This window comes from Hippocampus guttulatus, chromosome 9 (assembly GCF_054856545.1).
Source record: "Hippocampus guttulatus isolate MCC_2025c chromosome 9, RoL_Hgut_1.0, whole genome shotgun sequence".
In the NCBI taxonomy this organism is placed as follows: Eukaryota; Metazoa; Chordata; class Actinopteri; order Syngnathiformes; family Syngnathidae; genus Hippocampus; species Hippocampus guttulatus.
In genome coordinates this window covers 19,173,311-19,186,981 of record NC_141269.1, presented here as the reverse complement: position 1 = coordinate 19,186,981, position 13,671 = coordinate 19,173,311, and the positions used below count along the sequence as shown (strand labels likewise).

At 46.6% G+C, this 13,671-nt stretch overlaps 1 protein-coding gene across 3 annotated transcripts in view; it reads right to left on the bottom strand.

Moving 5' to 3' along the window:
* The window catches only part of maml3 (mastermind-like transcriptional coactivator 3), a 158,317-nt gene that overhangs the window by 65,173 nt on the left and 79,473 nt on the right, over positions 1–13,671 (bottom strand). For 2 of the 3 annotated variants that reach the window (XR_015101826.1, XM_086119984.1), the window contains exons 2-3: positions 5,306–6,043; positions 1,332–2,258 (exon numbers count right to left, since the gene is read on the bottom strand). Coding sequence is in view for 2 of the 3 variants with exons in the window: in XM_086119984.1 (XP_085976110.1) it covers positions 1,332–2,258; positions 5,306–6,043 (1,665 nt within the window). In the remaining variant the exon portion in view is untranslated. Of the gene's footprint in view, positions 1–1,331; positions 2,259–5,305; positions 6,044–7,477; positions 7,941–13,671 lie in introns of those variants that run through there. The other variant, XM_086119985.1, reaches the window with a different exon arrangement.

Here is a 13,671-nt window from a genome sequence, read left to right as displayed (position 1 = left end):
GGCCGGTTCGTTCCTTTTTCATATTCACACAACAATAAATCTCTTGCTTCCTGTGCTTGCTTCTCTGCCCGTTTCTCTCTTCTCGTGCTTTTTCCAGTCTCCAGTTCTTTCTCCTCTGCTCACTCAAATAAATCTCTCAAACCCCGCCCCGCAACCCATCGAAATCTACGAAACACACACAAACACATATGCGTGTATACGCACGCGGGCAAACAACACACAACCCTCTAGGCAACAGCCACAAAGGCCCCATATTAATAAATCTGCTCCTTTATTGGTGCTGAGTGTCTCTGGCAGGAGGGTAAAGGGGGTGGGGTGGGTGACAAGGAAGAGTAGGAGGAGGAGGAGGAGCCTCAGAGATCAGCAGAGGGGTGACTGACTAAAGTCATATCATGAACATAACAGAAGACGGGTTTGTGTATGAAAGACACACAAAGAGGGAGAGAACTTCTGAACAAACATGAACGCTCGCATGTTATTCACAATACAATGAGACTGACATCATTTGCATTAAAGACACCATGAAAAGAACCCCTCGGGCCTTTATCTGGTGTAGGTGTTTTGTTCAGAGGGTATGTCTCCCCACAGTTTCTTAGTATTTCTTCTCCAATGGATTATTCACGACACCTGACATCTGGCTGAACCACTGAAGCATTCTGAATATGGTCATGTTGGTCACTAGACTCTGGAATTCAACTGCCTGAGGTGGGCTTGCGGTAATGACATCGGCAAACTTGGCTTAGTGGTCCAATCTCAGCCATCAGTCAGCTGTGACAGATTGGGGATATGAGCTAAGGAGGTGTTTGGCTCGGTGTTTATGCTGTGTGTGTGTGTGTGTGTGTGTGTGTGTGTGTGTGTGTGTGTGTGTGTGTGTCTGGAAGCACAGGCGTTTGTGTGTCTGGAGGGTGGAGGCGAGGGGGCTATCGGAGGTGGTCGTGTTGCAGAGGCATCAATACGCTCTCGACAGGCCATTTTCCTCTGGCTTGTTGCTGGGGTAACTACAGCCATTTTACCTTCACTGGCTTCACCTCTGAAAGACTTTAAAACAATCGCAACTCTGCCTGTTTAGATGACCTTTACCTCCAGAGGATCATCTGTAGTTGTCAAGAAACAGTTGTTTATTTCAACCTTTGGTTGACAGCCATCATCCTGCACACGGACCAACTAAGCCCTACAAGCAACTCAGGGTGTTTGTTGTCATGCCAAGGTCAAATGAAAGAAGGAAACGTTCCGAGTGGAGCACCATGTGGCCATAGTGCTGACGAGACTCCTGCACTAATTCAATGTCGACTCCTCTAATGATTGTGAAGAGTATTACACATTTAACTTACCTGTCCATGAGGCTGCATGCTGTTGTAGGGGATGTTCTGGTTCAACACCTTCTGCTTCATCAGCAACATTCTCTTCTGCTCCTCACTCAGATGGGCTGTTTGGCCTGGAATTGGCCCTTGGGTTTGCCCAGGCCCGGCGCCTTGGCCTCCACCTGCCATGTAAGGAGGCATCATGGGGTTCTTGACCTGGCTGCTCCCTCCCATGGGCGGGGTCATCCGGTGATCAACCCCACTGCCGCTGAAGTGACTCAGTGGCTTGGTGTTGTTATATGACAAAATGGCTGCCGTTTGCTGCTGCTGTTGCTGTTGCTGTTTGGTCAGGGTGTTCTGGCCGATACTGTTCTGCTGTTGCTGGCCCATCAAGCTCATGTGATTGTGAGGGAGGTAGTTGTTCATGGGACCTTTGGGTCCATTGTTGGGGGCCAACCCAGCCACTAGAGGGGGCTGTGGTGTGTTAAAGGCTTGCGGTGGATACATCATGGGGCTGTTGGGTTTATCTTGGTTAAAGGGACCAGCATTATAAGGACTGGTTGGAGGGCCTGCTGGGGACCAGTTTGCTGCTTGTTGCTGCTGTTGCTTCTGCTGCAACAGTTTAGCGCGTTGCTGAGCAGCCATTGCTTTTAGTTGCTCCGCATGGGAAAGTTCAGGTGTTACAGGTCCTACTGGCTGGCCGGGAGCGACCCCGGTTCCTGCTTGTCCCGTGCCTGCCTGACTCACACCTGGGCCTTGGTTCAACATGTATCCATTGCCAGGCCGTGAAACTGTTTGCGTCTGAGCCTGGGTCGGGGTTTGAGGAGAGCGAGCCACGCAGTTGTGTAACGGTGACCCCGATGCCATCGCAACGGCCGGGGACTGCTGCAAAGGTTGCTGAGGAGGTGTTCCATTGGCAGTGGTTGCAAACTGTGGGCCTGATGATGATGGTCGGACCTGAGGAGAATGCACAAAGAAAAATAACAGAAATCCGGTATGTTGATTTAAATTCAAAATGGTAGTTACCAATGTAGGCTGCAATGTATAAATTCAATGTAGAGTATGTTTGCCTTGCGATTGGCTGGCAACCAGTTCAGGGTGTACCCCGCCTAGTGCCAAGGATAAGCGGCTCAGAGAATAGACGGGCAGATGTATTCATTGTTTGTTTACAATCATATAGCAAAACAAATGGGAATTTATATTGCTGCACGTAATAATTATTATCACAAATTACAAGTTATTGTAGGTATTGTGGTGGGGGGGGGGGGGGGGATTCTATTCCGTAACAATTTTGTGACTCTTTAGCAGGAGTTACCAAACTGAAGAGACCATTTTTACAAAACACTGTACCTATACGCGGCCCGGTAGTCCAGTGGTTAGCACGTCGGCTTCACAGTGCAGAGGTACCGGGTTCAATTCCAGCTCCGGCCTCCCTGTGTGGAGTTTGCATGTTCTCCCCGGGCCTGCGTGGGTTTTCTCCGGGTGCTCCGGTTTCCTCCCACATTCCAAAAAAAACATGCATGGCAGGCTGATTGGACGCTCTAAATTGTCCCTAGGTGTGAGTGTGGGCGTGAATGGTTGTTCGTCTCTGTGTGCCCTGCGATTGGCTGGCAACTGATTCAGGGTGTCCCCGCCTGCTGCCCGAAGACGGCTGGGATAGGCTCCAGCACCCCCCGCGACCCTAGTGGGGATCAAGCGGTTCGGAAAATGGATGGATGGATGTACCTATACAGTCGTGCCTTGAGATAGGAGTTAAATCTGTTCAGTGACCACACTTGTAACTCAAACACTCTTGTCTGTCATCATTTTTCCGCATTGAAATTTGTGCAAATGACATTCATACATTCCAGCTATCCAAGCAAAAAGAAACAAACAAACATTTTTGTTTGTGCTTTTTAAAAATAAAAATACCACTCAAATCAACACCTCCAAATCTGAGACCACGGTCCTCAGTCAGAAATGGGTGGATTGCCTTCTTCGGGTCGGGGATGAGATCCTGCCCCCAAGTATCTTGAGGACTTGTTAGCGAGTGAGGGCTGGACGGAATGGGAGATCGATTGGTGCATGGTCTGCATTCAGACTCTGTATCGGTGTGTCGTGGTGAAGAAGGAGCTGAGCCAAAAGGCGAAGCTCTTGATTTACATCCAATTCATCCAAAAAGAACTGGTTAGCATCAGGAATCGTTTGGAACCAGAATCAAAGCAAAGAACCGGAATCAGAACTGGAATCCCCGCTCCCTGACCCCCAAAAGAAATAAAATGCTCAACCTTTCATAAACTCCACGCAGTTTTGTTCTACGTCATTTGTAACCGTGGTGTTGACTCCTACATTTCCAATAAATACTGTGATGTAATACAAAGTAATTACATTTAATATGGCAATTGGCAGTGCGAATTCCGGTATTTCACGCTACAGTCTAGAGTGCAACCAGGAACAACACTACATCAGACCACAGCATACTTTTCTACGCTGTGTCAGTCCATCTCAGATGAGCGGCTCCAGAGAAGCCGGCGGCGTATCTCTGTGTTGTTGGTACATAGCTTTTGTTTTGCATTGTAGAGTTTTAAGTTGCATTTGTAGATGCGACAAATTTGGTTCACTGAAAATGTTTTTTGCTAATTGTGGCTTGGCTCAGTCATTATTTCTGTGAATAGTGGGGGTCTCCTGTATTCGTAAAAAAAAAACAAAAAAAACAGTTGTTTTTATTTCAATTGAATTTAGGTTGAAAACAATGTGTACAACTTATTTTTGCATTTGGAGTACCGAAGTAAAAAAACAAAAAAACATGACAACAACACTGTATTGAGAATGAAAAGTGCAGGTAAACTTAATATTTCTTTCCCCTCCAAGAAAATGAAAAGTGATAGTTATGTAGGGACCAGTCACTTTAAAGTCCAATTGTCACGTGGAAGCTCTCTCTGCAGACTTCAACACCGACCATGCACAGCTTTGGGATGTGGTGACTGCTGTTGCGTTTTGTTCTGTTTTTTTATGAGGGTATTGCGTATCTGTACAATCTTCTTAAACCGATACCGAATTGCGAGAAGTATTGCAATGCACTGTTGAATCAATGTTTTTACCCACCCCTATTTCTTGGTGTTGGTTTTTCACACGAAACATCCCAACAGCTCGTATCCTGTATTTAAAAGAGGGCTTTGATCACCATTGAACATTTGGGAGAGCAAAACAAGTATAAAATGAAGTGTGAAGTGATGGAATTGGAAGTGTTAGTGGAAGAGGCAAACAAACAGACTGAATTGATCACTCTGATCATTTTGGGCACATGCATAGAAGCCGTGCTTTGTTTGACTTAACTCACCCCAAGTGTGTGGCAATTGGATGTAGAGGTACTGTATGTGTTCATTTTGTGTAATGTTGCATTTAAAACTTAGGACAGTCCGCCCAAAAAACTGCTCTGGTACAGACGACCACCAATTATCACAGTCCTCTGAAATGACCCAGGCCAAAGGTTTGTCATTGTTAATATAATTAAATGGTGACTGGCTTCAAGTCAGCCCTACCTTCCATCATTCAGAAGCTCAGAAGTGAGTGACGATATGTTGGAATAATTTCTGTTGGCAATTCAAAAATGTTTACATGAGCAGAAACGTTTTCCCCACTGCCTCTGTTTGTCTGGACAATATTGGCACCGCAATGTGCTTGATTTACACCCGCCTTTCATACACAATATTTAAAGACCCACAATTAGTCAGCTCAATTTGTCTCGGGTTTGACAAATCAAATTACGTGTGCTAAATTCATCTCTTTGAATATATACCTCCTTCAACAGACACAATTAACTATGCCGGAATGTTGCACATATAAACCTGGTTGGCTCCGGTTGGTAAACAGCTTCTACATCTGTTTGCATCCCAAATCAAGTTATTGCATCTTAAAGCACGTGCAATCCTTTTGTAAATACGGCCTGAAGTAGTTTAATCGTAAGTCTAATTTTTGGCTGTTGGTTGACTGTCCCGGTGAGACTGGAATTTTGTGGTACTGACCTGGGGTGAGCCCATTGGCACCTGTGGACCGCCCTGCAGAGGCTGAGCAGGGGCAGGAAGGGATGTTGGTGGCACGGCGCCCCCCACAGGTGCTGTCGTATTTCCAACTGCTTCCTGTGGGCCTGGAGTCTGATTGTTTGCCGGCCTACCAAAATCACCCTCTTTTTTGTCTTCAAAATCCTCATTGAAGAGGTCGTGCATATCGTCCTCTGGAACCGTGTTGGCCAACTCATCGATCAGCTCCTGCCACTCTTGATCATTGAGGTTAATGTCAGAGAACAGCTTGTTCTGATTGGACAAAGATTGTGGATCCGAAGACTCTATTCCACCTCCATCATCGAGCGGTTCCTGTTTCAGGTCTTTGAGGAGGCTGAAGCTGTCCTCCAAGTCCAGTGAGCCATTCATCTTCATGTCTGAAAGATGACTGCCACCGTTCTTGACCAGCTCATCTGCTGGCCGCCCTACATGATTACCATTGCTGTTTGTGCTGTTTCCAGTGGAAGTGTTGGGAGCGCCGAGTAGGGGCTTAATGTCTATTTGGTGGTGCAGTGGAGAAATGGGTGGAAGGTTGTTGTTATTGTTGTTAGGAAGACCTGTTAGTGAGTCTAAACCACCAGAGGCCTCCTTCCGTAATCGCTTGTTCGTCGGTGAGTAGCTGCCTCCATCACAGATGCCATTCTGCTCTCCATTGAGGGGCGATCTTGCGCTGTCCAGTTTCCTTTTTACAGTCTCCTGGAGCTGAAAAAGAAGGGAAAACGATAAGCAATGCTAACTACCTGTACCGCCAAATAACCATTTAGCTTCAGCAGTCACACCTATGGAAAATGTAACATCCTCAGTTATGAACTGAAGCATTTTTTTGTCGTGTGGGACGAAGCAGGAGTGCCGAGAGAAACCCCATGCGAACACGGGATAAAGACAAAAACTACCCAGGCACCTTTCAAATGAGAGTTGAACTCCTGACCGTGAGGCAGATGTGCGAACCACTCAGCCACTGTGCTGCCATCAACATTTCTGGTTTCAGTGCTCGGTATGGTATTTGAAAAACCTGTATTTAATCAGTTATGTACAGTGGGTAACACACATTCAGTTCTTTCTAACTCATTAAGAGAGAACGTGTGTTGGATGAGGCGGGGAAGAGGGAGGCGTGTGTCTTTCAGCACTGGACAGTTAGCCTAATTATTTTCATGGCCTACATATGCACATATTGACACCTCAAACTAAAAAGTATGTGAGGCTTGCTCTCCGCTCTGTGACACAATTAGAAGAACCCTTCAGGTAAACACATTTGCCAGTAAACAGCCAACAATGTGTGTGAGTGTGTGTGTGCGAAATATTTCACTTTAAATAATTCAAGTCTCCACCACACAGGCTTTGATTTTTCGTGCACCTATGGACGTTTGAGTGTGTGTGCGTGTGTGTGTGTGTGTGTGTGTGTGTGTGTGAGAGAGAGAACCTATGTATATGTAAGGGGTGTGTTACGAGATTTCCTCAAATGCCTGTGACTGATGTTGATAATAACAGACTTGATGTTCAAAGCCCACCTATTAAAAACTCCCATAATTATTCTGTTGGTGTGAGCGACGGCACCCACCCACGCAGAAAAATGCAAGCAAGCACGCACAGGGTTTCTGCATCTGCACCCACCTCCAAAAAACAAGTTCAGAGTGCTGAACTTTGGCTGCGCTTAGAACTTTTCAATCCACACACTGTTGACTGTGCAAATGTGACAGGATGAGTGTGAGCTTGTTAAATGTGGAAGGAACCCTTAAACACATCTGGCGCCGTATAATTTGCGATATGATGCCCATTTTTGAAAAAAACCTGTCTGTAAAGTCAGACAGATTCGGAAGTAGACGTCACATGAGACGTTTAGCATACACGGGGAGACCCGAGTGTACTTCAAAAGAGTTCAGTTTGGTTCAGCAAGGATTGCCTCTGGAAGTGTTTTACTTTTTCTTTGTGTTTTTTGGGAGACATTCGGGAAGATTAGAAGAAGCAGTGTAAAGAGAACATGAACAGAGGCACAGGGTATTCGAAGTAGTTGGATCAAGCCCCGGATACTCAGCTGGAGCAGATGGAAAAAAAAAGAGCAGAAGACTGGAATGACAACATGTAAAACACAAATGGCAAGAGAGAGAAAAAGGAGGAGTGTGCTGCTTGTTGCCCCACCTGTCTCTCTGTTTCTTTGACATAATCACCTGGTGACTCTTGCATGTCGCCCGAGAGAGAATGACAAACACTCAGAGACAAAAGTAGATGTGTTTACATATACAAGGAAGAAGGAGTTTATTAGTCAGGCTGATGGTCTTTTTTTCCTTCAAGTGGTCATGTTAAAAGAACACGAAGATGAGTGAAGAGAGATTGCAGGGGAGAAAAGGGGTAGAAAGGAACAGCGAGCCAAATGACAGCAGGGTGCGGACGACGAGAGGGTGATCAGAGAGAGAGGAGAGACGGAGATGGAACCAGTCAGGTGCTGTTGTTATAGCAACTGCTGCTTCTGCTCTGCTGCCTTTGTGTGCTACATCCTACTTCGTCCTACTCCTCCTCCTCCTCCTCCTCCTCTTGCCACCTGCCCTTCCTCCTAGCGCTCCACCTCCCCTACTTCCTTTGACTTGCTTCTTGCCACATTGCAATTACCGTATTTTTCTCATGTGATAATCACAAAACATTTCACTGAGACCTTGCACAGACTCCTTTTCTTTTACCGTTTTGTTTCTCACCAAGACCATCGTATCACTCGTCATGATCAAAACAATGTACTAAACAATTACAAAATAGTAAGACAGTAATGAACACTCAAAGGTAAGCACCCGCTGACTTTTTTTTTCGATTTCCAAAAACAAAACAAACCCCCCCCCAAAAACTCCTACTTAAAAAAAAGATTTTATATTTTTTAATTTTTCCCAACCCTTGCTTTTTTGTGGAATGTACATATATATATATATATATATATAGGCGTATATATATAAATATATATATATATATATATATATATATATATATATATATATATATATATATATATATATAGGCGTATATATATATACATATATATATATATATATATATATATATATATATATATAGGCGGCTGGATAACTCGGTTGGTAAGGCATCGGTTTGGCGTACGGAAGACAGTGGTTCGAATCCCGCTTGGGGCAAAAATGAGCACATAACACCATCCAGTGTGGGTCCTTGGGCAAGATCCTTCACGCTAATGCCTACCTCATACAATGATGAGAGACAATAAAACGAATGACATGCCGGCTCAGACGTCGCCCGGCCAAACAAGGTCTGCGTCAGGTGCTGGGGAACCAGAGCACCTTGATGAAAAATGGGCTACTGGAACAAAGCGGAGATGGGCGAGATACGATAACATGGCTCTGTTGGAATGCTACTACTCAAGCAACCCTAGTCAGAGGGGTTACATGCAGAGAATGTGGGCTAAATGGTTACTTCGAAACCCACAGTCACGATTGACCACGAAACAACTAGTAGCTCAGTGTTCCAACATCCACAAACGGCAACTGCTGTCACAACTTGAGATTGATGAGGTACAACACAGGTTCCATGGTGAAGGGCCCCAGGCTGCCAGATCAGAGGAGAAGGTCATACCAGAGATTGGGAGGCAAGCCCCAATGAATGAAATGAGCGAGGCAGCAACTGACCTGAAAGCTAAGATCATGGCGAGAATGAAAGCTGGGCAACCTAGAAACCGATTACAACGGCTATGTGAAGTACCACCTGAAAGTCTCATGGAAAGTGTGAATGCAGCACTGAGGGCGATCCCGACCGTAACGATCACGGAAACCAATGAGCTGATATACGCTTCAGCATCAGTGATCCTTGAGATGCTTGGCTATAAGAGCAACCATGGGAGCCATGAGATACGTTACCCACCATGGAAAAGACGAGATCAAGGCGGCTCGGAAAGATGTGAGTCAATTGACGGAGGCCCAGAGAGGTGTGATGAAAAGGCCGATACCCGAGAGGTACATCCAGATGACCATACCTGAAGCACTCGAAACTGCCAAACAAAGGCTCCACCTCGTCCAGCCGCCTAAAGCGGTACATGAAAGAGAATGAGGCCAGACGAATAAACAGGCTGTTCGCAACACAACCTGCAAAAGTGTACGCTCAGTGGCAGGGTCCAAACAACAGAGCTGACCCACCAAGACTGGAAACTGAAAGGTACTGGAAAGGCATATGGGAGAAGGAGGTTGCACATAACAGCAGTGCACAATGGCTGGTGACCCTGAGAGAGGAGCACAGCAACCTCCCTGAACAGAACCCAGTTACCATAACAGTGGCAGACATACAGGAAAGAGTCTCAGATATGAAGAACTGGACAGCACCAGGCCCGGACATGGTCCACACCTACTGGCTAAAGAAACTCACAGCACTCCATGAGCGCCCAGCTGCTGAGGGATGGGACTCACCCAGGATGGCTAACCGAAGGGCGAACGATCCTGATCATGAAGGATCCCTCAAAGGGTGCAGTCCCATCCAACTATCGGCCAATAACCTGTCTCTCCACAACATGGAAGCTCATGTCAGGCATCATTGCGGCTAAGATAAGTGGACACATGGATCAATACATGAGCGAAGCACAGAAGGGCATTGGTAGAGATAGCAGAGGAGCCAAACATCAGCTCCTGGTTGACAGACTGCACAAGACTGCAGGTCCCGACATACCAACCTGTGCACAGCCTGGATTGATTACAAGAAAGCCTATGACTCGATGCCACATACAATGCTTGGAGTTGTATAAGGTGAACAGGACCCTAAGAGCCTTCGTTGCGAACTCGATGAGGATGTGGAAAACCACACTTGAAGCCAATGGCAAGCCACTTACCCAAGTGTCCATCAAATGTGGCATATACCAAGGTGATGCACTCTCCCCACTGCTGTTCACTCTCCCCAATGCATAGGACTGAACCCCGTAAGCCAAGTAATCACCAAGATAGGCTATGGATACCGCCTCAGAAATGGAGCTACGATCAGTCACCTCCTCTACATGGATGACATAAAGCTGTATGCTAAGAGCGAAAGGGACATAGACTCCCTGATCCACACAACCAGGATCTACAGCAGCGACATCGGGATGTCATTCGGGCTTGAGAAATGTAGTCGGATGGTGACTAAGAGAGGAAAGGTAGTCCGCACTGAAGGGGTCTCACTCCCTGAAGGAACAATAGCAGACATTGAGGACAGCTACAAGTACCTCGGTATACCACAAGCCAATGGCAACCTCGAACTGGAAGACCCGGGCAATAAACAGCTATGCCCTGCCAGTGATCAGATACCCTGCAGGAATAATAAGGTGGCCAAAGGAAGAGATTCAGACCACGGACGTTAAGACCCGAAAGCTCCTAACCATGCATGGAGGGTTCCATCCCAAATCCAGCACCCTGAGACTGTACGCAAGCCGAAAAGAAGGAGGCCGGGGACTAGTGAGTGTGAGAGCCACTGTCCAGGCTCCATGAATACATCAAGGAAAAGGCTCCAACGGATGACGTACTCAGAGAATGTCTCAGACAATGGGGAACAGAGGATGAGATGCTGGAAGAGGGACCATCATGGGAGGACAAGCCACTACACGGGATGTACCACCGGACCATAACTGAAGTGGCTGATCTCAAGAAGTCCTATCAGTGGCTAGAGAGGGCTGGCCTGAAGGACAGCACAGAGGCACTCATCCTGGCTGCTCAGGAGCAGGCCCTGAGCACCAGAGCCATTGAGGCCCAGATATATCACACCAGACAAGACCCAAGGTGTAGGTTGTGCAAAGAGGCACCTGAGACGATCCAACACATAACTCCAGGGTGTAAGATGCTGGCAGGGAAAGCCTACATGGAACGCCATAACCAGGTGGCTGGCATAGTCTACCGAAACATCTGTGCGGAGTATGGACTGGAAACCCCAAGGTCAAAATGGGAAACACCTCCGAAGGTGGTGGAGAATGACAGAGCGAAGATCCTGTGGGACTTCCAGATCCAGACTGACAAGATGGTAATGGCGAACCAACCAGATATCGTGATCATAGATAAAGGGCAGAGGAAAGCCGTTGTAGTGGATGTAGCGGTCCCAAGTGATGGAAACATCAGAAAGAAGGAACACGAGAAACTCGAGAAATACCAAGGGCTCAGAGAGAGCCTGGAAGGTAAAGGTGACAGTCGTGCCGTGGTGGTCGGAGCACTCGGGGCAGTGACCCCCAAACTAGATGAGTGGTTGCAACAGATCCCGGGAACAACATCAGACATCTCAGTCCAGAAATGTGCAGTGCTGAGAACAGCAAGGATACTGCGCAGAACCCTCAAGCTTCCTGGCCTCTGGTAGAGGACCCAAGTTGAATGAGGGACGGACACCACCCAAGGGGTGAGACGAGGATTTTATTTATATATATATATATATATATATATATATATATATATATATATATACACACAGTATATATACTGTGTATATATATATATGAAATCAATGCATTCATAAAGGGTGTCAATTATACCCTGATTTTCATTATTCGCAGGCAGGTACATGATCACCACATAAGGAAGCCGACAAGAGGCTTCAATTAATCCGTACAAAAAGTGAACAAATCCTGTAACTAAATGAGTGTCTTCAAAGAAAGTGATCATGTCACAGTGTTTCTCCATTCTTCACCTGTTTTCTATCCCAGTGTCTTTCCACTCACCCCACCACTGCTTCACAGTGCCGACCAGCCACTGCCACTTAATGATGGCACACAGGTGCTCCAGATGAGCAACCAAGCCACGATTTAAGACTCTTCTCCACACTAGTGCATTGCCAGATTGTTCTTCACGCTTTAACGCAAGACTCTCCAGAACTCTTCCTTGGATTGCTCTCCCTGCCTGCCTCTGACTTTCTTGCATCATCCTTCTCACGGTGGCCACCTCAGGCTTGTCCCGGGCCACGAGTGCTGCCTTACAGATTCCTGCTTTCTTGCCTGTCAACATGGGTGTTTGGTAGTGAGCTACAATGACACCGCAGTAAACATTTCACTGTCTTGCTACCTGTGGATACTGAACAACTGAGCAGGCACTCTTTGTTTGAGCTGTCAATCTTAATGTGGAAAAGTGCACATCCAGACTTAGATATTCACTTAGTTTATACAGCAATGATTTTACATGACACGAATCACGCATCATAGATGGACCTCCGCCATCACGCAGTTTGACACACCGACAAAGTTTGAGCGCCTTCACTGTATTACCGCCCCACCCACACCACAAGTACCAGATGAAATTTCAAAAAGCACACAGTGTGAAGTTGGCTGCTTATTTTGCTGCATGAACAAATCTGCTTCTATCATCAGGTAGTAAAAATGTAAACGTTTTAGGTAATTGTTAATTGCTATTGCAATAATATCAATACCGCAATATTCAACACCTTGTCACATCCCGCATGGTTTTCCCAATATTGTGCAGCCCTACTTTGAAGTCATGCCATTGGACTTGCAGCCGCATGTCTTGAAGACTCAGGTGAAGACGGGTGGTGCTGTCGCCCAATCACGACCTGGTGGTGTGCTGGCTTTGATGGTGGGGAAGATGCCGATCCCATTTACCAGACGAAAATGTATTGTAAGGGTCTACTCCAGGCATGCCCAGCTCTGATCCTCGCGGGTCCCTGTCCTGCCTCTTTTCCCATTGCTCCCTGCTGAATCACACCTGATTTCAAGGAACAGCTCATCAGAAAGCTCTGAAGAAGCATGAAAATGATCCTCATCATTTGAATCAGGTGTGTTGCAGCAGGGACAGATGGAAAACAGGCAAGACCGCGGCCCTTTCGGACCGAGTTTGGACATCCCTGGTCGACTGGGAACATCTACCAGAGTCCCCTGACAGTGAGAGTTTCAACACCCACGTCTGGCAGAACTTAGTCCCAGGCGAGGCGGGGGAATATGAGTCCAAGTGGGCTATGTTCCATGCCTCAATTAAGGTGGCCAACAAGAGCTGTGACTGTGAGTTGGCCGATGACTGTCATGAGACCATTCCCTGAATCCGCTGGTGGACACCGTTGGAGAGGAATGACTTCAAACTCAAGGAGACCTATCAAGCCTTTTTTGAGACCTTGGGACTCTGGAGGCAGCTGATAAGTACTGGCTGGCCAAACGGAATTCAGCTTTGGCCATTGCCGAGTCAAATACTGGAAAGAGTTTGGTGAGGCTGTGGAGAAGGACTCCAAGAAAATTGTGTTGCACCATCCGGTGTCTCAGAATGAAGCGAGACACCGTCAACAGTGTGTATATTGTAAATGGGTTGCTGTGGAACTTGAATTGGGACATTGTGAGTCAATGGGGATAATAAATACCTCAAATAAGCCAAAACACCATTTTATGA